The following is a 24,092-nucleotide window of genomic DNA, read 5'->3' as shown; positions in this document are numbered from 1 at the left end:
ACCCAAATTATTTGTGGCCTGTGTTGCTAATTATTGTTGTAAATATTTTACTGGTTTGTTCTAAAGATATTTCTGGAATGAAAGCAGACTTTTATTGTAAACATCCAAATAAAATAATGTTGGTTTTTGTTATTAATTATTGTTGTAAGTATGTTTCCGATTTGTTGTAAAGATATTATTGCATGGAAACTGACTTTTATTGTAAACACCCAAATAAAAAATATTATTTTTGTTGTTAATTATTATTGTAAATATATTGATAATTTGTTGTACATATATGTGAAGATTTACTGTGAAAATTTTGTTGTAATACTTTTTATTTTTTGTACACAAAGCGGCGGGTTTTTGTTGCTATACTAAACAACGGGTTTTGTTGTAAATATCTGAAAGTTTGGGGGCAAAGGGAAACACGTGTTCGGTTTAAACTGATAGGCTTAGGACCGCGGGTTGATTTTCCAAAAACCAGGGGGCAAAATGCAAAAATCGAAATGCTGCTAATTCTAGCCGGTAGATCGCGATCGGACGGCCGGGACAGCAACCGATTTTCTCTGCCCGGGTCGGTCGCCCGACGCTGAGCGCGCGCCTTAATATTATTTCTTCCGTTTGAAATGACCTTGTATTGATTTGATCAAACTTAAAGTTTGTATTTTTTTTTAAAAAAAAAGAAACACGATAGGGGAAGTCCATATAGCATTTTTTAAATAATAATAAGAACCCAAATCAGCGTCCCTAAGGATTTGAACCTGTGTGGATGGGTTGTAAATCCAATTCCCTAACCAAGTGAGTTAGGGCATCTTCAGCGGCGCGATGCAAATGGACGCTGAGCGACCGTTTGCGTCCGCTTGGACCGTAAATGCGTCTGGCACCACCTCCAGCGGGGCGACGCAAAGTGACCGGCCCGTCCGCGGAGACGCAAACCTGGCCCAAATATGCGCCAGGTTTGCGTCTCCGCGGACGCTCGGCGGTCGCGCGGAGCGTCCGCTCGCGTCCCCACGGGCCCTCATGGCAGCGACCTAGGTTCAATCGGCCTCGAATTCACAACGCACGCCGGTGTGGCAACCGCGGCGACCAACCGCCGCAATGGAGCGCCGAACCGCCGCGGAAGAGCAACCGCCGGCCTCTTCGTTATACGCGCCGCCGTTAATCCGCGCACATTATAACCCCCACGTCTACGGTAATTCAAGTACAACCGCCTCCTTTTTCTTCTTCTTCTTCTTCTTCTTCTCCAACACCGGCACGCCATGGGCGACTACACGCTGCCGTCCGACTCGGAGAGCGAGGGCAAGTCGCCCGGATTCCTGCATTGGTGGGAATCCCCGGCGACGCCAAGCGATCCGGGCTCCACGCCTAGCTACCTTGCCTCCACACCGAGTGAGGACGAGGAGGACGGAGGCGGCAATGGCAGCGAAGGCCAGGAGGAGGACGGAGGCGGCGCTGCCAGTGACGCCGACGACGAGGAGGAGGGCCAGGAGGAGGAGGAGGACTCCGACTGCAAGTTCGCCCGGTTGAAGGCGCAGGAGGCGGCAGACGACAAGGCGGCGGCAAGGAAGAAGTCCAGGGCGCTGGCGCGGGCGGCGCGTCGTCGTCCGTTCACCGACGACGACGACGAAGATGCCATTTCTTCCAGTTTCAGCTTCTCGACGGGCGCGTCGTCCTCCAGTTCCGACGAGGAGGTGACAAGCAAGAGGCGCAGGAGTTTCCACGACGACTACGAGGCAGGGCCTTCTAACAAGAAGGCCAAAAAATAGTTTTAGTTTATATGTTTTTAAATTCCTTCTTCTTTGTATGTTAAATATGTTTGAATCTAGTCGATTGAAGTATCCGGTTAATTGTTTAGGCTATAATCTATTCGATTGGACCAACATGATACCATGAGTACAACTTTTTCGCCGTTTAAAACTTGATCATTCAACAAAATTGAAAAGAAGTAGCACCAAAAAAAAATAGTTGCATGTCCAAAATGCGTCGGACCGCTGGAGGTAGCCCCCGACGCAAACGGACATTTCGCCTCTCCCGGTCATTTTAGCGTCCGCCAGGCGACGCAAACGGATGCGAGCGGACAATTTCGGCGTCCGAAATGCGTCGCGCCGCTGGAGATGCCCTTAGGCTAACTTCTTTACACTTTGTAATTTTGACCAAGCATATAGATAAAGCATCAAAATTTGTAACAACAAATACAAATAAGATATAGAAGTATATTATATCATGATTCTAATAATATTTGTTTCATATTGTGGATGTTGATATTTTTCGACATGGTTACTCAAATTTTACAAAATTTAACTTTGACTAACCCCAAAATGCAAGATAATTACGGGCATAGGGAGTAGTGGTGGCTTGATTTCCATGCGACTCGTGCACACGGGGAGTAACTTCAACTGTATGGATTCTACTATTATGCATCTCACAAGTATTGATATGCCTCATAGGACCAAGAGTATAAGCAACAAAATCAAGGAATAAAACACTCACTAACGAACATCACATGTTTTTTCAACAATCACTACCATGATATATTGATATTAGCAAATAGGACACGATAGAGATAAATGAGTTGCGTCTAGCGACTACAAATTAAAGTTAAACGAAACTAGGAAATTTTCACGATCTTCAAAGTTATTTCTACTTCAACAACACAATCTTGAAATTTCTAAAGGCAAACGTAGAAAAATGAACCATGTGCCACTAAGTAAGAATCACAATTGTCGAGGACGTAACAGCTAGGACAAATATTGCGAGGACAACCTCCTCACGACAAACATGAGCAAAGTACAAAAATAGATCGGCAAGCAAATTTTCATATTACAGACGACACCTTGTTCATTGGTGCGAAGGCCAAGAAAGATAGGGCTACCAAAATTCTAAACTAATCTATTAAAAAAGTTGCTTTTATTGAAAATTTCGTTTATATGTCGGGTTCTCCACCTCTCCAAAGATCGACGAGGCAGGCTGGAGAAGGAGAACCAACGCATTGTGAAGACGGCGGCTAGGTTTTTTTTTTTCTTTAAGGCGGCGGCTATTCTAAGCTTTGTCATATATAAACGAACAACTCATCTTAATTACATATACTACTCCATTATATTTTGGGACAGAACGTATATTGTAGTATTTTCTTGTGCAAAGTTGTATTCCCAAGAAGAAATACCCATCCGTGTAATCTGGAGGCTGGCCTTTGCACTGCAGCGCAGCACATGCCCCAATAGCTTATCCAGCCACGCATCATTGGAGCAGGAAAAACAAAAGGCCCATTCAATCTTATCAACAAGTTAAACAAAACAGAATCCAGTGGGAAAAAAAAGAAATGCGTAAAGAGCTGAGTTTTCTGTTCCATCACAGGGACATCACGGAAGAAAACTGATGAGTGACGAATAAATACACAGCACAGCACAGCACAGCCTCGCCTTGTTGTCTTTTACCTACTACCACTCCCTCTCCTGCTCCATAAATACCACCTCCCCTCTTATCACTCCCCCACAACCACACATCCAACAAGCTCACCTCCTTCTCCTTGCAACAAAGCCTCCCTGTTCACTCTCTCGCAGCAGCAAGCTAGAGAAAAAAGAGATGGCCAAGGACGAAGTGGTGGAGAGCGGCGGCGACTTCGCAGCCAAGGACTACACGGACCCGCCCCCCGCGCCGCTCATCGACGCGGCGGAGCTTGCGTCGTGGTCGCTGTACCGCGCCGTCATCGCGGAGTTCATCGCCACGCTGTTGTTCCTGTACATCACGGTGGCGACCGTGATCGGGTACAAGCACCAGACGGACGTGTCCGTGAACGGCACCGACGCACCGTGCGGTGGGGTGGGCATCCTGGGCATCGCGTGGGCCTTCGGCGGCATGATCTTCGTGCTCGTCTACTGCACTGCCGGCATCTCCGGCGGCCACATCAACCCGGCCGTCACCTTCGGCCTCTTCCTGGCCCGCAAGGTGTCCCTGGTGCGCGCGCTGCTCTACATGATCGCGCAGTGCCTGGGCGCCATGTGCGGCGTGGGGCTCGTCAAGGCCTTCCAGAGCGCCTACTTCCAGCGCTACGGAGGCGGCGCCAACACGCTCGCCGCCGGCTACTCCAAAGGCACGGGGCTCGCCGCCGAGATCATCGGCACCTTCGTGCTGGTGTACACCGTCTTCTCCGCCACCGACCCCAAGCGCAGCGCCCGTGACTCGCACGTCCCGGTAAGCATGCTTCTCCCTTGTCTGTCTCTGCTCTTTGCTTCAAAGGAAATTAAAGGTTAGCTTAGTTGGAGCTTAACTGAAGATAGCATCTTGTCTTGTGAGAAAAGAGGGATGCATGACACATCTGAACAAAAAGCGGGCCGGGGTGGAATATCCTGTCCTCTAGAAAAGGAGTAGAATTGTGATGACAAGGGAATAATTTTGGTTGAGAATATTACTACCTTCCTTCAAAACAAGATTCAATCATGAGCTATGATTCTTATTCATATGAGTATTTTTTTTAGCACAATATGATTATGTCAGTTATAGGCACTCAGCAACCCAAGCCATGACTTTTGAAGAAACAATATTGTTTCAGGATATTCCTTTTTTTTTGTAGATAGAGTGGCTGAGTACCGCCGCCTTGATGCTTATCTTGCTAGTAAAATGTTTATTTAAAAACGGCTTATGTATGTGTAAGCACCATTAGACATCAGTCCCTGTCGTAGTCGTAAATGTGGCTCATAGTACAGTTTTACTGGCACCGTAGTAGTAGTAGTACAAAGGATGGAAGAATGAAGATGAATCCAGTACACGTCCGTCCATTGCGAAGAAATTTAAGACGGGGTAGCATATTTAATATTTACTCGTGCCACGTCGATATATTACTGTTGCATGCATCCCATCACGGTGGCTGGCTGGTAGCGTTGCTTGGCCTGGGGCGCGTACATGTGGCCCCGGTGAAACCAAAAGACTGAGCTGTTTGGTTGTAGTACCACATGGTCCATTCTGTCCAGGCAGGCATGGTGAATTATTTTCATCATGTGACCTGGCCTCCCATCTCCATGATGAAGAATTATTGGGCAGACTCGGCCTGCCCGTACGAACAAACTACCTACCTTGTTGGGGGCATGTGGCAAAACGTAAATTCAGAATTACTCTAACTGTTGTAAACTTGCGATGGTGGTATTGGGATCGCAGGGTGACAAAACGTGATGTCGGGGCGCTTTGCACGAGTTTACCCATATCGTGAAAATGTGGCTTGATGGTGGTGAGTGGTGAGTGCGAGTGAGTGACTTTTGGTTGTGGGTGGTGAATCGCGCACTAGGCCGAGGCAACTTGCGTGCGTGCCCAAAGGGAGAGGGAAAAGGAACCTCACTTGTCGCTGCTCTTGTTTCTTCTTCTTCCCTGTTGAAAAGGGACGTCGCAAGTGGCCAGCCCTTGGCCACGGCTTCGGGAAGGGGGTTCTCAAATAGTTCCATGGTGTGGATGCACAAAACACGCATGGCCACGCACGCTTGACGAAACAACCTGAGAACGATGGCACCAGCTAGCGAGAGTTCGGCCACTGTTGCGCTGTGCTGCACCTGCACTTGATATCTGAAAGTGATTTATCTTGTTACTACTATTCGCTGTAAAAAAAAATAGAAAAAAAGAACCACGACTCACTTCATTTTGCTTTCAGGTGCTGGCTCCCCTCCCCATCGGCTTCGCCGTGTTCATGGTCCACCTCGCCACCATCCCCATCACCGGCACCGGCATCAACCCGGCCAGGAGCCTCGGAGCCGCCACCATCTACAACAATGAGAAAGCATGGGATGACCAGGTACCTTCTACTTGCACACGCCAAATGAAACAAGTAGCTATCCTTGGTAATTTCATCTTTTGTTGGATTGGATGCTAATCCTCGATCGTCTGAATTTGCAGTGGATCTTCTGGGTCGGGCCAATGGTGGGAGCGGCCATCGCGGCCTTCTACCACCAGTACATCCTCAGGGCCGGCGCCATCAAGGCACTAGGCTCCTTCAGGAGCAACGCCTAAGTGTTCCATTTCCATGTCTCATCTGCAAGCTGAAGCAATGGCGACCTGTCTTCTTCTTCTTCAGGGAGGAGGAGGCTGCGGGACAAAAATAAGACATTTCAAAGAGTTTGTCGCTGCATCAGTCTTCGTGCTTTGTTTCAGCAGCTTCATGCGTGCGTGCGTGTCTGCCTTCTTCCATGTATTCGATCCATCGTGCGTGCGTGCGAATGTGTTGTAATTCTGTCAAATGGGATCCCTTGTCTTAATTAATTACTAGCATGTACTCATGTCCTGCTTTATCTGGCCACCGTATCATCCACCTTGGCTTCTATCTATCAGGTAAAGCCAATCCGCCAAGCAAGTGATTCATCCCAATTGCTCGACCTCTCTCGAATGATCTTTGCCCCTTTTTATCATCTTGTTGCTGCATGCGGCTCTGAATTCTCATGCCAGATGATGATGACACGCATCATGATGTGCGGTTTCTCGTCTTGTTTTCCTGCCCTCCCATGCCCCGCGTGCTCTACAGACGCTCTCATCCACATCGGTTTGCTACATTGGATTCCTGCCAATATCTAGAACCAACCTAACCCTATCAAGTGACTCATCAGGCCATGGCATCGCATGGAACGACGCTCCATTGATTGTGCTCGGCTCAACTGATTTCTCTCCCTTTCGTTGCTTGATTCCAATCAATAGCTGTCACCATTGTTATAGAGCTATCATGGGATGCTTGTGATCACATCCGCCCGGGGGATTGTCATCTCCAGCTGCCTTGATGAGCTTGCAGAATTGTCCTCTTCTCCTCGGCTGTGCGGAATCACCACCCTCCCGTATCGTATCAGTTTGCTGGCTTGATGGTGGTTAAAACCTTGCGTTTCTATGCTAATTTCTTGGAGAGCATCAAGAAGCAGCCAAATGACAGGAAGAATCCAGCATCTTCAGAGAGATACGCGCACACCCTTCCTTGTCATGTACTTCCTCCATTTCTTGTGGTCGTGCTTCAAGGGCATCTTCCTGGGGGCCTACCAAAACCGGGCATACTGGACACAAAATATGTTCATTTTAATTCGTTTAGGTCGGACAGTGGATACAAAATTAGGTGATGTTGGCACGTCGTAAATATAACTTTTCGATAAAAACATGTATTAATAAACGGAATTTACATAGGGACGAAAAATAGAACGAAAAAATTAAATAAAGTAGATATAACCCTACCTAAGTAGGGTTTGCATCATAGCCGCCTAGTCGTCGTCACCGAGATCGATGAAGGCTGGCGGCTCCAATGGCCAGGGCCAGTACGGCGGCATAGAAGGTCTAGTTGATGCCGCCCACGCGGGCGTAGGTGGTGGCGGTGTAGGAAGTGGTATGGGAGGCGGCGGCGCGCTGCCTGGCGGTGCAAAAGAGTGCAACCGCAGCTGGACGGCGAGGCCATCCTACTTGGTGTGCTTTTCGAGCTCGCTTTGTGCCTTGGTCAGCTCGAAGGCCTCCTCCTCAATGATGGCAAAAATTCCTTGTGTACCAACTCGTTGGAACTCTAAGTGCAGAGTGTTGTAGCAAGCATTTTTTTCCACAAGGGTGACTCGAGAGTTTATATCGAACTCTCGGTGAGTTGGCAAGAGGTTGATTTCTTCTTCTCCTCTTCTAGCAACCTGCAAAACAAAGTTTTTGTCATATGTCCCCAACTCCACCGTGTGGTTTTCAAGCACAAAGTTATGTATTAATAATATGAAATATAAATATAACTAAAGTGAAATAAAGCAATCAAACTAAGAAAGCAAGATAAAAGCAATAAAGAGATGGTTATTTTGGGGTTTTGTGTGTTTCCAAGTGAAGAAAGTATTTTTGGATTTTTGGATTAATAAATTGCAGAAAATATAAACTATTTCTAATTGTCTAAAATAGACCGGCGTTCATGGGTTCACTTGTCTACTCTATTTTTAAGTTGTAGTGGACACAGACAATTTATCAAAGACATAATATTGGTGGAACTTCAACATGTGTTTGACAAGCATCCATATGAGCGTTACGTTCTAACAAAGAGATGATGCAACACATCTCTCTTATACTCCTCAATAAAGGGAAACTTCAAACAATCTTGAATTAAGAATCAACAGAGTATAGCCTTAAGTAATTTGACATAATATTTGAATCATAAATATGCTACTTTGATCAACTAAGATTATCAAGTTGTCACATGATAATTATAGCACATGAATTCACTTTATCCCTAGTGAGGCAGCAAAAGAAAGGTAAATACCATAGTACATCTTGAATTTCTTGTCACTATTCAATTACTACAACCATGCTACTTCATTTAATACACACTTCTCCCCACACATGCTCTTGCATACAAGCTGGATCAGAACATGTACTTAAGAACGAGGTACATGATATGCATCTATCAATACATCTTACACATAGAAGGTTCCAAACTCATATATCAAATCATAGAATAAAGATCCACCACATAGAAATTACATATATGACCATAATCATGTTGAGCATCTCATATGGTACTAGATCTATGAAGAACATGAGAGAAATAGATCAAACTGCTGCCACAAACGCATAGGCAGTGGTAGACTACTCTCTTTTTATCATGATGATGATGGTGGAGACGTTGGAGAAGGTAGAGATACCTCTGGCGGCTGCTCCTACAGAGTTTCCCCCCTCCAAGCTTTGCTGGTTCTGGCTCTGTTTTTGTATTTCGGGGTTTCTAGGGCACTCTCCTCGAGGAAGCCTCGGGAAGTCCTTTACATAGAGGTTTTTTAGGCCAGACGGAGTCCATGGGAAAAAAAATCAAGCGAATCAGACGGGCGAGGAGGGAAAGAGGTAGGGTGTCGCGCCCACCCAAACTAGGCACGCCACCTGGCCCCTTTTGGCCCTCCTGGCCCATCTCGTGAGGTCTAAGTGCTCCAGATGCTTCTCTTGATAAAATATTGATATCCCCAAAGTTCTAGCTCAATTTGACTTCATTTAGATCCCTAAAAGCTAAAAATACACAAAACATGCTTTTCTGTCCAACAGGGTTATAACCAAAATAAAGGGGATCATTAGTAAATCCCAAAAAATCAATAAAAAATATGAATATAACATCAGATATGGGGGAATATGTGTTAGCAAACTACAAAGTTCATGCATGCATTTACATGCATTACACGGTGAGATCAGAAGGATGGAGATCGGTCTTGGTGTCGGACGCATCAGGCGGTCCACCGCCATTGGCGAAGTGGATGTCGTCGCCTCCATCATCCTCGTCGCCGTGAGTACCGCCATATTCACGAATCGGGTAGGCCACGTCCCCTAGGTACCCCTCTTCTTAGCGAGGGTCGAACTCTCACATGACGTATGTGTCCTAGTTGAATGAATCCACCTCATATGCCGAGTCCTCCCACAAATTTGGCGGAAGGATGAAACAAAGATGACGACACAAGGCACCCCTCACCGTACAGTTTGCGGGCGTAGTCCACGTGGACATACCACCGGTTCGTCTCCTTGCGACAACAACCTCCGCTCAATGAGCCTGCCTCGTGGTCATTCTCGGAGACGCAAACGCGGACCAAATATGTTGCACGTTTGCGTCTGTGAGGACGCTGCGCAGTCGTGCCGCGCGACCGCTCGCTTCTCCCATGGGCCCGCCTGGCAGCGACCCTAGCTCGATGCGTCTTCTCAGCCAGTGCGACTTTAAGCATAGCAACTGCCGGGAAGGGCAACCACCATAGTGGCAACCGTGTCGATCGACGCGCGAACCGTCGGAATGGAGCATGAACTCATAAACCGCCGCAGAAGAGCAACCGCAGCCCTCTTCGATATCTGCGCTGACATTCATCCCCGCTCAATAAGACCTTGTACGTATGCACATTCAGATCTCCAACCAGCCGACGCCATTCATCTCTACGTCTGACGGCGCCATGAGCAACCTCTCTTTGCCATCGGACTCTGATAGCGAGGGGAAGCCACCGGTATGGCGCCATTGGTGGATAGAACTGCCACGCTAAGCAGCTCTAGCTCCCCGCTGATGGACGGCCAGGAGATGGAGGGGTAGGCCGTCGCCGATGACGGCTAGGACGAGGAGGATGAAGAGGCCGGGTGGACACGGCTGGAGGCGGAGGAGACGGGGGTGCCAAAGAAGGAGGCAAGGGCCCGGGCGAAGACGAAGGCGGAGGCGCAGCCGACGTGCACCGACGATGACGAAGACACCAAGGACTACTCGTCGTAGGGGGACACAAGCTCCTCGGACGCGTCGGACGCCAGGAGCTCTTCCGAAGATGTGACGAGAAGGAAGTGCCTCCGTGAGGATGTCTGATGCATGTAAAATGCATACATGAACTTTGTCCTTTATCATATTAAATTCCCACATATTTGCAACATATATGATGATAATACCATGTTTTACATTGATTTATGGGGATTTATCAATGATGCCCTTTATTTGGTTTATAACTCTGCAGAACATGAATTCCCTATTTTGTGCATTTTTCACTTTCAGAGACCTATACGGAGTCAAATTGAGTTGGGATTTTTGGAGTGTCATTTTTTCATCGGGAGAAGCACACTGGGACCTGGAAGCACACTTGGAAGGGCCTAAGGCCCAAAAGATCCCAGGTGGCGTGCCCATAGTTGTAGGGCGCGCCACCTAACCTCTTTCAGCCGTCGATCGTCCAAATCGCGTGATCTTTTTGCCCATCGATGTATTTTGACCTAAAAATCACTATATATGACCCCGAAGAGTTCTCGGGAGGAGATCACTGCAGAAGACAGAAACACAAAAACAGAGGCTGTAGCAGTGAAGATTGGAGGGGGAAACTCCACCGGAGCCGCCGACGCCAGAGGGATCTCTACCTTGTCCAACGTCTTCATCATCATCAGCATGATCAAGGGCAGTATCTTGATCTATTTTTCTCATATTCTTCATTGTTCTTTGTGCCATATGAGCTGCCCAACATAATTATGGCTATATTTGTAATAACTATATGCTGGATCCTTATTCTATGATATTGTGCTATGAGATCTGATCATATTATGTGCAAGATGTATTGATAGATGCATCTGTTCTTAAATATTGGTTTTGATCCAACTATTATGCAAGAGTGTGTGTGTGGTGATGTGTGTATTAGATGTAGTAGCATGGTTTTACTTATTAAATAGTGACAACAAATTCATGATCTATTATGATTTTGCCTTTTCTTTTTCTACTTCACTAGGGATAAACTGAATGCATGTGCTATGTTCATCACGTTGGTGGTGTTTGATGACCCACAAGTATAGGGGATCGCAACAGTCTTCGCGGGAAGTAAAACCCAATTTATTGATTCGACACAAGGGGAGACAAAGAATACTTGAAAGCCTTAACAGCGGAGTTGTCAATTCAGCTGCACCTGGAAACAGACTTGCTCGCAAGAGTTTATCGATAATGTGATTTTATAAGCGATAGCGATGAGTGAAATAACAACAGCAGAGTAACGGAGACAGCAGTAGTGATTTTAGTAAACAACACGATTAAAATACTGTAGGCACAGGGATGGATGACGGGCGTTGCATGGATGAGAGAAACTCATGTAACAATCAAAGCATGGCATTTGCAGATAATAATAAAACGGTGTCCAAGTACAAAGCAATCCATAGGCATGTGTTCTGTATATAGTCGTACGTGCTCGCAATGAGAAACTTGCACAACATCTTTTGTCCTACCAATTTGGTGGCGAGGGCCTCTAGGGAATCTACTGGATATTAAGGTACTCCTTTTAATAAAGTACCGGAGCAAAGCATTAACGTTCTGTGAACACATGTGATCCTCACATCACCGCCTTCCCCTCCGGTTGTCTCGATTTCTGTCACTTCGGGGCCTCGGGTTCCGGACAGCGACATGTGTATACAACTTGCAGGTAAGATCATAAAACAATGAATATCATCATGAAACAATAACATGTTCAGATCTGAGATCATGGCACTCGGGCCCTAGTGACAAGCATTAAGCATAACAAGTTGGAACAATATCATCAAAGTACCAATTACGGACACTAGGCACTATGCCCTAACAATCTTATACTATTACATGACCAATCTCATCCAATCCCTACCATCCCCTTCAGCCTACAGCGGGGGAATTACTCACACATGGATGGGGGAAGCATTGCTGGTCGATGGAGAGGCGTCGGTGGTGATGATGGCGATGATCTCCTCCAATTCCCCGTCCCGGCGGAGTGCCAGAACGGAGTTTCTGGTCCCCGAGACGGAGTTTCGCGATGTGGCGGCGTACTGGAGGGTTTCTGGCGACTTCGACTTCCTGCCTCGCGTTTTTAGATCGAAACCTTTAAGTAGTCCAGAGGAGGGCGTCGGAGGCCAGCCGAGGGGGCCACACGCTAGGGCGGCGCGCCACCCTCCTGGGCCGCGCCGGCCTAGTGTGTGGGACCCTCGGGCCTCCACCTGGCTTGCCCTTCTGGCTCCGTGAGTCTTCTGGTAAAATAGGCCCTTTGGTATAAATTCCGAGGATTTTCCCGAAAGTTGAATTTCTGCACAAAAACAAGACACCAGAGCAATTCTGCTGAAAACAGCGTTAGTTCGTGTTAGTTGTATCCAAAATACACAAATTAGAGGCAAAACAATAGCAAAAGTGTTCGGGAAAGTAGATACGTTTTGGACGTATCAACTCCCCCCAAGCTTAGCTTATTGCTTGTCCTCAAGCAATTCAGTTAACAACTGAGTGCAATAAAAGAACTTTCACGAACACATTTGCTCATATGATGTAAATATTCTCATGATATGGCTAACACTTAGGCAGTTCATAATAAGATACATGCAAATAAGATCATCTAATAGCTATGTCAATCATGGAAAGGTACCAACAACTAATAATAAGCATCATGAATCATGTCCATAAGCAAGATTGCAATGTTCATGAAAGGGTATGATAAAGTGGTATCTCGCTTGCCCGAATTTGAACAGCAAAACATAAATGCCCAGGCACCTCTGAGGTTCATAGAAAGACTAGAAATAGAGATTGTCAAAGATAAAAGCATCAAAGTTATACCACAGTCAATCATATTTTGGGACAAGCATATTATACTAAGAATGACAGTTGTGCTCTCAAGAAAGTACTCAAAGAAAGAATGGTGACACAACATGAAAGTAAAAGATTGACCCTTCGCAGAGGGAAGCAGGGATTAACATGCGCTAGAGCTTTTCAGTTTTTAAAAACAGGAGGAAAATTATTTTGAGAGGTGTTTGTTGTTGTCAACGAATGGTAATGGGTACACCAACTACCTCGCCAACCAGACTTTCAAGAGCGGCTCCCATGAAGGACGTTATTTCTACCAGCAAGGTAGATCATCCCTCTTCTCTTTTGTTTACACATGTACTTTAGTTTTTATTATGAGTGACACTCCCCCCAACCTTTGCTTACACAAGCCATGGCTAACCGAATCCTCGGGTGCCTTCCATCAATCTCATACCATGGAGGAGTGTCTATTTGCAAAATTAAGTTGCTTACTGATGAATCAGAGCAAAACATGTGAAGAGAATTATTAATGAAGTTATTAGTTGGGGCTGGGCACCCCGTTGCCAGCTCTTATTATGAAGGTCTGTCAAAAGTAAATGAAAAGGTTGAAAGATAAACACCACATACTTCCTCATGAGCTATAAAACATTAACACAAATTGAGAAGCATTTTGAAGGTTTAAAGGTAGCGCATGAGAATTTACTTGGAATGGTTTGAAATGCCATGCATAGGTATTTATGGTGGACACTTTGGAACAACTTGGTTTTCAGGGGTTTGGAAGCATGAGCAGCGTTCCCGCTCAGTACAAGTGAAGGCTAGCAATAGACTGGGGAGCGACAAATCAAGAGAGCAGTCACTGTCATAATCATGCTTGCGGCAAAATAAATTAACGGAGGCATAAAAGTGATACAAGAACTCTGAAGCAATGTAAATCATAGAGGCTTAATTGACTTTTGTTCAGTCATATGCATGCGTGAGCATGTGCCAAGTCGATGCAAATGAATTATTCAGAGGAGGATACCACAATGTCATACCTATTTATGAATAAAACAATGCAAGCAAACATCCATGACATGCTACTCATATTAATAAATTGGAGCTAAACATGAGAGATCATGAACTACTAGACTTTCTTAAATGACATATACCTCACATGAACCAACTAAGCATGCTCACATGGATGAGTATATGTACAAAAATGAAAACAAATAGAGTTTATACCAGCCTCTCACCACAATCGAATTGTCGTAGATCATCATTATTGCCTTTCACTTGTGTAGCTTGGATAATATGAAATGAAAACCACGCTCTAGCCACCGAAGACCATTGAACTCAAAATAAACTTTACAAAACCAAAGAAGAACAGCAAATATTTTTGGTGTTTTCGAATTGGAAACAAGAACAAAAGGAAACAAGCAAACAAAGCAAAATCTTTTTGAATTTTCTTATAGCAAACCAACGATAGCAAATAAAGCAAAATAAATGCAAGAAACCAAAATAAACAAGTGGTGAAGAGAAACAACTGAAATATTTTTGGTCTTTTTGTGTTTTTGGAAAGAAACAAAGCAAAAACAAGAAAATGAAAACTAGAAAAGTCACATAAACACAAAGTAGCAGGAATTCGTCAAACTTGACAGCAGTACAGTAATTGATTTTTAAGAAATTCTTCCGCTGCTCAAATAGAAAAGTGTTCAACTAATTAAAGTTAGATAACAACCTGCGGAACACGCACAAAAATTGGCTTCGCAAAATATCGTTCTGGATATTTTTGAGATTTTTATTGGTAACAGTCCAGAATCTGTTTTCAGGCAGCACTTCCCCAAATATCATTTCCCTCTCATTAGAAAACCACTTAAAGAAACTAAACAAGTATATACAAGTATCCACCAATCATAATATGCAAAGAATGAGTGATGCCGGTATACCTCCCCCCAAGCTTAGGCTTTTGGCCTAAGTGGAGTTCAACCCCAGCGAGGGTCGCTGTTCCACGCTGGTGGATCATACATGGTGTAGTCATAGTGAGGTACCGATGCAGAAGAAAAGCGTGGAGGCTCCACATGCCCAAAATGTTGATGCGAAGAACTTTCTGCATCGGATGACGAGTCGAGGTGTTCCTCGGCCTCCTCCGTGTTGTCTCTTGCATGATGGCCTCCTCCCTCTATGTATGCATTCAGTGCACCTTCCGTGACTGACCAATCCTCCCTGGAATCAAGGTTAAATAGAACAGGTGCAGGCAATCTTACTATTTTTTCAGTTTTCTTAGTTATTCTCCAAGCTTTCTTGTAAAATGTTATCTTGTAAAACAGGTTACCCAAGTTAGATGAATCAGAAACAAATTCATGTTTGATCATGGAGACTATGTCAAGTTTCTCTATGGGAAGTTGAATATCAAGATGGTGAGGTTCTACACCATGCATAGCTAATAAACGAGAGGCGATGAGACCTCCACAAATTCCGCCCTTCTCACGGTTAGTAGCAAGTCTATAAGCTATCAACGCACCCAAATTATAAGCCTTATTACTTTGCAATGCAGCAGCTAGAAAAGCTAAATCCTGGATAGATAATTTACTTGCATTCTTTCTAGCAAGAACGCACTTAGTAATGAAATAAGCAAAGTAGCGAATAGCTGGGAGTTGAATGCTACTGATTTTACCACCATCCTCTGAGAAGCTCCTTCCATGACAAATCATCTCGAAGAGGTTCAAGAGCTCTCGCGGCGATCCCCTTATCTTCTCGCATGATCCCCATTGCGGCACTCTAATTGCTGTACAAAAATCATCGAATGGCAAGTTGACAGTTTTATTATAAATTTTGTATTGAACCATGGGGTTAGATTGCGACCAATTGAACTTAAAATCCTGCACAACAGACATAGCCAATTTTGCATATTGGCATGTTTCTCCGTCAACAAAATCATTCAACCCTGCACGAGAAATTAGATTCAGAACATCTCCCAAGATTCCTGCACTTCTCATGAAATCTGTGCACGGGTAGTAAGAGGGGTATACTCCCTCTTCGCGGTTCACTCTCATGACTTGTTGCACCTTCAATTCTTGTTGGTTTAGTTGATGTCTACTCCACTCCATTTTCTGAAATTTTCAACAATCATTATAAAATTTGATTTGGTGACATATAACTGAGGGAAACTACTATAGGAACTTGCTAGAGTACTAATCATGCATCAAAACTAGTTTCTACCACTTAGAACAAGCATGCAAGCTCACTAAACATGTTACCTACAGCAGCAAAATATTCAAGATATACTCAACCAAACAAAATTCTACTTGGATAATCGGAGGAGTCACATACCGGAGAGAAAATGTGCCAAATTTCAGACAGAAATCTGGGCTGAGCAAAGAGATCGAGAAATCTTGAGCTCTTGAGCAGAAACGCGAGTGAGAGGAAACTGGTGCGAGTTTTTTCGGGAGAGAGAAGAGAGTGGGAGGAAGAGATAAAGAAGTGGGGCAAGGGGAAGCCCACACGCCAGGGTGGCGCACCCCCCTTCCAGGCCGCGCCGGCCTGTGGGGTGCCACCCTGGGATGCCCCACTGGTCATCCCCAGGTGCTCCCAGGTGCGTCTTCGAAAAATAGGACCAACGGTATAATTTTTGTGAATTTTTGAAAACATTGAAAAATGCACATTTCTGGGTATTAAATTTATTATTACTGGGCAGAAAAAGATTTTGAAATTTCTATACAACTAAAGAACTTTGCAAAACAAAAGTGCTACAGCAAGTAGAACAAGTGGAGGAAGAAAGAAATGTTGTTTACCTCTCCTATGCATATAAAAAGTATTTGTTAACAAGGTTGATCAAGTCTTGCCACCAAATAAATTTTACATAGCATAAGAAAAAATAAACCTCAAATCAATCATGTTACCTTGAATTGTATTGATATGGATCCAATCATAAGATTTCGATATCCTTCTTTAGGCTCATATATAGGACAATCAATAGCTCCAATTTTGATAGTTCTCACATTAGAAATGGTATTAACTCCACATACTTTATCAATCCTCTTGGGGAAATAAACGGTATGCTCCTTGTCATCAACATTGAAAGTAACCTTTCCTTTATTGCAATCAATAATAGCCCCTGCAGTGTTAAGAAAAGGTCTCCCAAGAATAATAGACATATTATCATCTTCAGGCATTTCCAACACAACAAAATCAGTTAATATCAAGCAGTTATTAGTAACTTGAACAGGAACATCCTCACATATACCAACAGGAATAGCAGTAGATTTATCAGCCATTTGCAAAGATATATCAGTAGGTATCAACTTATCTAAATAAAGTCTCTTGTAAAGAGAAAAAGGCATAACACTAACACCCGCTCCCAAATCACATAGAGCAGTTCTAACATAATTATTCTTAATAGAACAAGGAATAGTAGGTATACCTGGGTCGCCCAACTTCTTTGGAACTTTGCCATTGAAAGAGTAATTAGAAAGCATAGTGGAAATCTCCTCATTAGGAATTTTCCTTTTGTTAGAGACAATATCTTTCATATACTTTGAATAAGGTGGCAATTTAATAGCATCAGTCAAAGGGATTTGCAAGAATAAAGGTTTCATCCAATCGCAAAATTTATTATAGTGTTCTTCTTCCTTTGATTTTAGTTTCTTAGCAGGAAAAGGCATTTGCTTTTGCACCCAAGGTTCTCTTTCATTACCATGTTTCTTAGCAATAAAATCTTCTTTAGTATACTTTTTATTTTTAGCATGCTTTTCAGGTTCATCTTCAACTTATTCTTTATCAGAAGCATCATTCTTATCATTATCATTATCATGTTCATTACCACTTTTAGTTTCAGCATCAGAAATAGAAATACTATTAGGATCATTAACAGGTTCAGAGGATTCTACAACATTTTTATGTTTCTTCTTCTTTTTCTTAGAAGGAGCACTAGGTTCAATTCGTTGAGAATCTTGTTCAATTCTTTTGGGATGCCCTTCAGGATATAGAGGATCCTGGGTAGAGACACCGCCTCTAGTTGTTACTTCATAAGCATGTTTCTCTTTAGAATTATTTTTTAACAAGTCATTTTGCACTTTAGTGAGTTGATCAATTTGAGTTTGAACCATTTGAAAATGTTTAACAAGCATCTTAACATCATTGGAGGTTCTCTCCACAATATCATGCAAATTGCTAATAGCTTGAGAATTTTCCATTAGATGATTCTCTACTCTCATATTAAAATTTTCTTGCTCAACAATATAATTATCAAACTCATCTAAGCATTGAGCAGGAGGTTTTGAATACGGAAGATCTTCCCTAGTAAAGCGTTGAAGAGAGTTTACCTCGATCATCGATGAAGGGGGAATTATCTCACATATATCTTCTATGGGGGTAAGTTCTTCACATCTTTGGATTTAATACCTTTCTCCTTGAGAGACTTCTTGGCTTCCCTCATATCTTCATCATTTAATTTAATTAAACCCCTCTTCTTCAATATTGGCGTCGGAGTTGGTTCAGGTATAGTCCAATCATCATGATTCCGGCCTATTTTAGCCAATAATTCTTCAGCTTAAATGCTGAGTTCTTTTCCTGAAAACACAACCAGCACAACTATCCAAATATGCTCTAGACTCAACGGTTAGTCCACTATAAAATATATCAAGTAGATCATGCTTTTCTAAATCATGTCCAGGTCGAGCTCTGATAAGAGAGCAGAATCTTGCCCAAGCTTCAGGCAGTTTCGCTCCATCTTCCTGGTCAAAGCTATAAATTTTCTGCAAAGCAGCATGTTGAGCACTAGCAGGAAAGTATTTCCGAAAGAAAACATTAAGCAAATCACCTGGACTTTTAATAGAACCAGGAGGCAAATTATTATACCAAGTTTTAGCATCATCCTTTAATAAGAAAGGAAAAAATTTAGCAACAAAATAAGTACGCATCTTGACATCACCAGAAAACAAGCTACTCATAGAAGAAAGTTCACTCATGTGTTCTACAGCACTTTCTTTTTCAGTACCACAAAAGGGTGTTTTCTCAACAATAGCTATATGAGATAGATCAAGAGAAAAATCATAATCTTTATCCTTAATGCATATAGGAGATGTGGCAAACTTAGGATCAGGAGATAGCTTATATCTAACAGTATATTGTGCGAGAAACTTTTTAATTTTTCTTGCATTAGCAGTAGCATTGCATCTATTAATAAAATCATCATTAAGCTCCACATAATCCTCATCAGGATCATCACTAGAATAATCAAGTTCAGGTGAATTAACAGGTGTAGCAACATTTTCATTAGGAGTTTCAGCATTTTCAATTTGTCTAGACCTAGCAATTGTAGCATCTAGAAAAGATCCCAATGAACCACTATCATCAAGCACAGCAGAAACATCATCAATATTATGAGAATTTTCAGATTCAGCAGAAGTACCAGCAAGTGAAGCTTGCGGTGGTGAAACAAGTTGACTTATCACAGATGGTGAATCAAGAGCAGCAGAGGTACTCAGAGTTGTACCTTTTCTTGTAGTGGATGGTAATATGGCGACTTTAGGATCGCGAGATTTACCCATGATGGAGAATTTGCAGCGAACAATATCAATCCAAGTGAACTTCCAAATAAAGCTATGCTCCCCGGCAACGGCGCCAGAAAATAATCTTGATGACCCACAAGTATAGGGGATCGCAACAGTCTTCGCGAGAAGTAAAACCCAATTTATTGATTCGACACAAGGGGAGACAAAGAATACTTGAAAGCCTTAACAACAGAGTTGTCAATTCATTGCACACTGAAAGCAGACTTGCTCACAAGAGTTTATCGGTAGTAACAGGTTTTATAGCGATAGGCAGAGTGAAATAGCAGCAGCAGAGTAACAGAGACATCAGTAGTGATTTTAGTAAACAGCAGGATTAAAATACTGTAGGCACATGGATGGATGACGGGCGTTGCATGGATGAGAGAAACTCATGTAACAATCAAAGCAGGGCATTTGCAGATAATAATAAAATGGTGTCCAAGTACAAAGCAATCCATAGGCATGTGTTCCGTATATAGTCGTACGTGCTCGCAATGAGAAACTTGCACAACATCTTTTGTCCTACCAGCCGGTGGCAGCCAGGCCTCTAGGGAATCTACTGGATATTAAGGTACTCCTTTTAATAAAGTACCGGAGCAAAGCATTAATGTTCTGTGAACACATTTGATCCTCACATCACCGCCTTCCCCTTTGGTTGTCCCATTTCTGTCACTTCGGGGCCTCGGGTTCCGGACAGCGACATGTGTATACAACTTGCAGGTAAGATCATAAAACAATGAATATCATCATGAAACAATAACATGTTCAGATCTGAGATCATGGCACTCGGGCCCTAGTGACAAGCATTAAGCATAACAAGTTGCAACAATATCATCAAAGTACCAATTACGGACACTAGGAACTATGCCCTAACAATCTTGTGCTATTACATGACCAATCTCATCCAATCCCTACCATCCCCTTCAGCCTACAGCGGGGAAATTACTCACACATGGATGGGGGAAGCATTGCTGGTCGATGGAGAGGCGTCGGTGGTGATGATGGCGATGATCTCCTCCAATTCCCCGTCCCGGCGGAGTGCCAGAACGGAGTTTCTGGTCCCCGAGACGGAGTTTCGCGATGTGGCGGCGTACTGGAGGGTTTCTGGCGACTTCGACTTCCTGCCTCGCGTTTTTAGATCGAAACCTTTAAGTAGTCCAGAGGAGGGCGTCGGAGGCCAGCCGAGGGGGCCACACGCTAGGGCACCGCGCCCCCCTCCTGGGCCGCGCCGGCCTAGTGTGTGGGGCCCTCGGGCCTCCACCTGGCTTGCCCTTCTAGCTCCGTGAGTCTTCTGGTAAAATAGGCCCTTTGGTATAAATTCCGAGGATTTTCCCGAAAGTTGAATTTCTGCACAAAAACAAGACACCAGAGCAATTCTGCTGAAAACAGCGTTAGTCCGTGTTAGTTGTATCCAAAATACACAAATTAGAGGCAAAACAATAGCAAAAGTGTTCGGGAAAGTAGATACGTTTTGGACGTATCAGTGCTCCGGTGATGGCGCCAGACAATCTTGCTGAGCGTTGTTGTGGAAGCGATTGGGAAACCCCAAGAGGAAGGTGTGATGAGCACAGCAGCAAGTTTTCCCTCATTACGAAACCAAGGTTTAATCGACCAGTAGGAAAAAGGTGTGACTTCTGAAGGTGTTGCTGGCTGACTAGTGGCAGGGCGCACTACCGTCGTCAGCAACAACGTGGAACCTGCACACAACACAACCAATATGCACCAACTTGCAGTGAGGTTGTCAATCTCACCGGTTTCCTGAACACAAAGGATTAGACGTATCGAATGGAGAGAGATGTTTGCAGAAAGTAAACATAACATGATTGCAGTTGAATTTATCAGTAAAGGAGATAGGATCAGGGTCCACAGTTCACTAGAGGTGTCTCTCCATAAAGATAAATAGCATGTTGGGTGAGCAAATTACAGTTGGGCAATTGACAGAATATCGACCATGACAAGATGATTACTATGAAATTTTATATGGGCATTACAACATAATACATAGACCGTAATCCAACTGCGTCTATGACTAATAATCCACCTTCAGGTTAGCGTCCGCACCCCTTTCAGTATTAAGTTGCAAGTAACAGATTATTGCATTAAGCAATGTGTGTGAATAAAACAATAGAATTACCCTCGGATAAAACATTGTTGTTTTCTCCCTAGTAGCAACATCACATCTACAATCTTAGAAGTTATAAAGTCACTGTCCCAGAAAACTAGAGGCATGAACCTAATATCGAGCATAAATACCCCTCTTGGAGTCAGAAGTGTCCACTTGGCCAGAGTTTCTACTAGCAACGGAGAGCATGCAAGATCACAAATAACATATGACATGAATATATAATTAATCTCAACATAGTATACAATATTCATCGGATCCTAGCAAACCAAAGATGATCTTGATCATGTAGGGCAACTCACAAGATCGATACATGAAGCACTAAGTGGAGAAGACAACCATCTAGCTACTGCTATGGACCCATAGTCCAGGGATGAACTACTCACACATCACTTCGGAGGCAGGCATGGAGATGTAGATGCCTCCGGCGATGATTTCCCACTCCGGCAGGGTGCCGGAAAGAGCTTTAGAACCCCCCGAAATGGGTTTTGCGATGTTGGCCGCGATGGAACTTTTCGTGGATGGAGGCTCGGTTATCCAGGGTTTTCTCGAGAAGATGTATAAATAGGCGGAGGAATTAGGTCGGTGGGGTGCCTGGTGGGCCCAGACCCACCCTAGGCGCGGGCCAGGTCCATGTCGTGCCTAGGGGTAGTTTGGGCACCCTGCTACGCCTCTTCGACCCCCCTCTGGACTTCGTATTTGTTTCGGTAAAATATTGACTTCGGCTTTTGTTTCGTCCAATTCCGAGAATATTTCCTGTACAATTTTTCTGAAATACAAAAACAGCAGAAAACAGAGAACTCGCACTGTGGCATCTTGTTAATAGGTTAGTGCCGAAAATCATGTAAAAATGCAAATAAGTGTAAACAAAACATATATGAATTGGTGTAAAACAAGCATGGAACATCAAAAATTATAGATACTTTTGAGACGTACTTCCTCCGTCTCAGTTTACTAGTCTTCCCCGTATCCCTAGGTCATCAATTTGACGTATATAATTTAAATTATATAATGTAAAAATTATATCATTAGAAAATAGAATATCTAAACTTTCTAATGATATAATTTTTATAACCTATAACTAATGATAAGTTGATCAAATTTGTGACCTAGGGGTACGCGTACGCCTAATAAACTGTGAGAGAGGGAGTATCAAGCATCCCCAAGCTTAACTCCTGCTCGTCCTCGAGTAGGTAAGTGATAAAAAATAATTTTTGAGGTGACATGAAACCAACGCAATCTTGATCAAGCATGTAAAGCATTGTGAGCTGAGATCTAAGTACTCTAACATAGGCATAATAGATATAATTCAATAGAACTTAGCAACTATGTTATAACATGAAAAGTAACTCAAACAAAGGATTATGAATAATAGTGCATTGAAAGCAACTGTGTGTTTATGATCATAGAGTAAACATAACAAAGTGGTACTCAACATGTCCTTATGGAATAGCAAAACATAAATGCAAGGACACCTTCAAAGTTCAGAGGGTGACTAGATACAAGTAATTTGAGAGCAAGCAATAGCACAATCATGAATCAATCAATAATAATTTAAGGACTATGCACATTGCACTAAAAATGACAACTAAGCTCTCTTAATTGGTGTATAAAGTAGAAGGTGAAGACTCAACATAAAAGTAAAAGAGAGACTCTTTGTAGAGTAAGCAAGATAAACAAGTTTTATAAATCTTCCAAAAGTATGATACTTATTAGATTGAGCTCTCATTGCCCCTATCATAAGCATATTTAATGGTTAAAGTTAATGTGCGTCAAAAATGAGCTATATGCTTGCAAATCACAAGTTGAAAGCTCATGCCCCTTGAATGCGAGTACCTAAACCTCATGCTATTCAACTTAGGTCCCAAATAAGTTCTTGTCATTGTAAGTACTAGCAAAATACCCATGAACAACAGTTAATATCTTTCGGATGTTAGTATATATCTAAGAGATGTGCCAAACTGCCAATGCAGTATACAATTTTAGCACACGCAAGTAAAATGATCTTTGGCTCTGGAGCATTGTTGCTTGTAGCATGTAGTTCGTCTACCAATTTCGTGCAAACTACATATTGGTGCTCTAGAAAGGATAACCTTGAAAGATAAGAGAGGGAAAAGGATAGAAAGCGCGACATCTTAGGGCATTAGACAGTTCAGACCTGGGCCTAGGAAAATTCAGAAGCATTTCAAAATTGACATGATGCGTTGGTACACGATATAAACTAATCTCGCAGATATGTTTGTGCATTGCAATGTGAGAGAAAAAAATTAATTTTCAGATGAATATTCAGTACTAATCCAATTTATCATACCAAAAGGTGAAATGATGCTTTATGCTTAACTGATAAACTTACAGATCAACGAATCATTCATTGCCTACTAAAGATCCAAAATAAAGATATATACCATGTGAGTTCAATCAGTACCACTGTGGAAGTAAAGACCTTACGACTTTATCTGGCCTTCAGAGCGAAGCCAGTACTCAAGTA

General features: G+C 43.3%; 1 protein-coding gene across 1 annotated transcript; it reads left to right on the top strand.

Moving 5' to 3' along the window:
- Positions 1–3,458: 3,458 nt before the first annotated feature.
- On the top strand, positions 3,459–6,251 carry LOC127333575 (probable aquaporin PIP2-1). Its single transcript, XM_051359957.2, has 3 exons — positions 3,459–4,173; positions 5,618–5,758; positions 5,860–6,251. Exons 1-3 carry the CDS (start codon positions 3,565–3,567, stop codon positions 5,971–5,973), a joined length of 864 nt encoding a protein of 287 aa, XP_051215917.1. The 5' UTR covers positions 3,459–3,564; the 3' UTR covers positions 5,974–6,251.
- Positions 6,252–24,092: the final 17,841 nt, after the last annotated feature.

The sequence above is a fragment of the Lolium perenne genome, chromosome 2 (assembly GCF_019359855.2).
Source record: "Lolium perenne isolate Kyuss_39 chromosome 2, Kyuss_2.0, whole genome shotgun sequence".
Taxonomy (NCBI): domain Eukaryota; kingdom Viridiplantae; phylum Streptophyta; class Magnoliopsida; order Poales; family Poaceae; genus Lolium; species Lolium perenne.
This window is presented reverse-complemented; position numbering and strand designations above follow the sequence as displayed.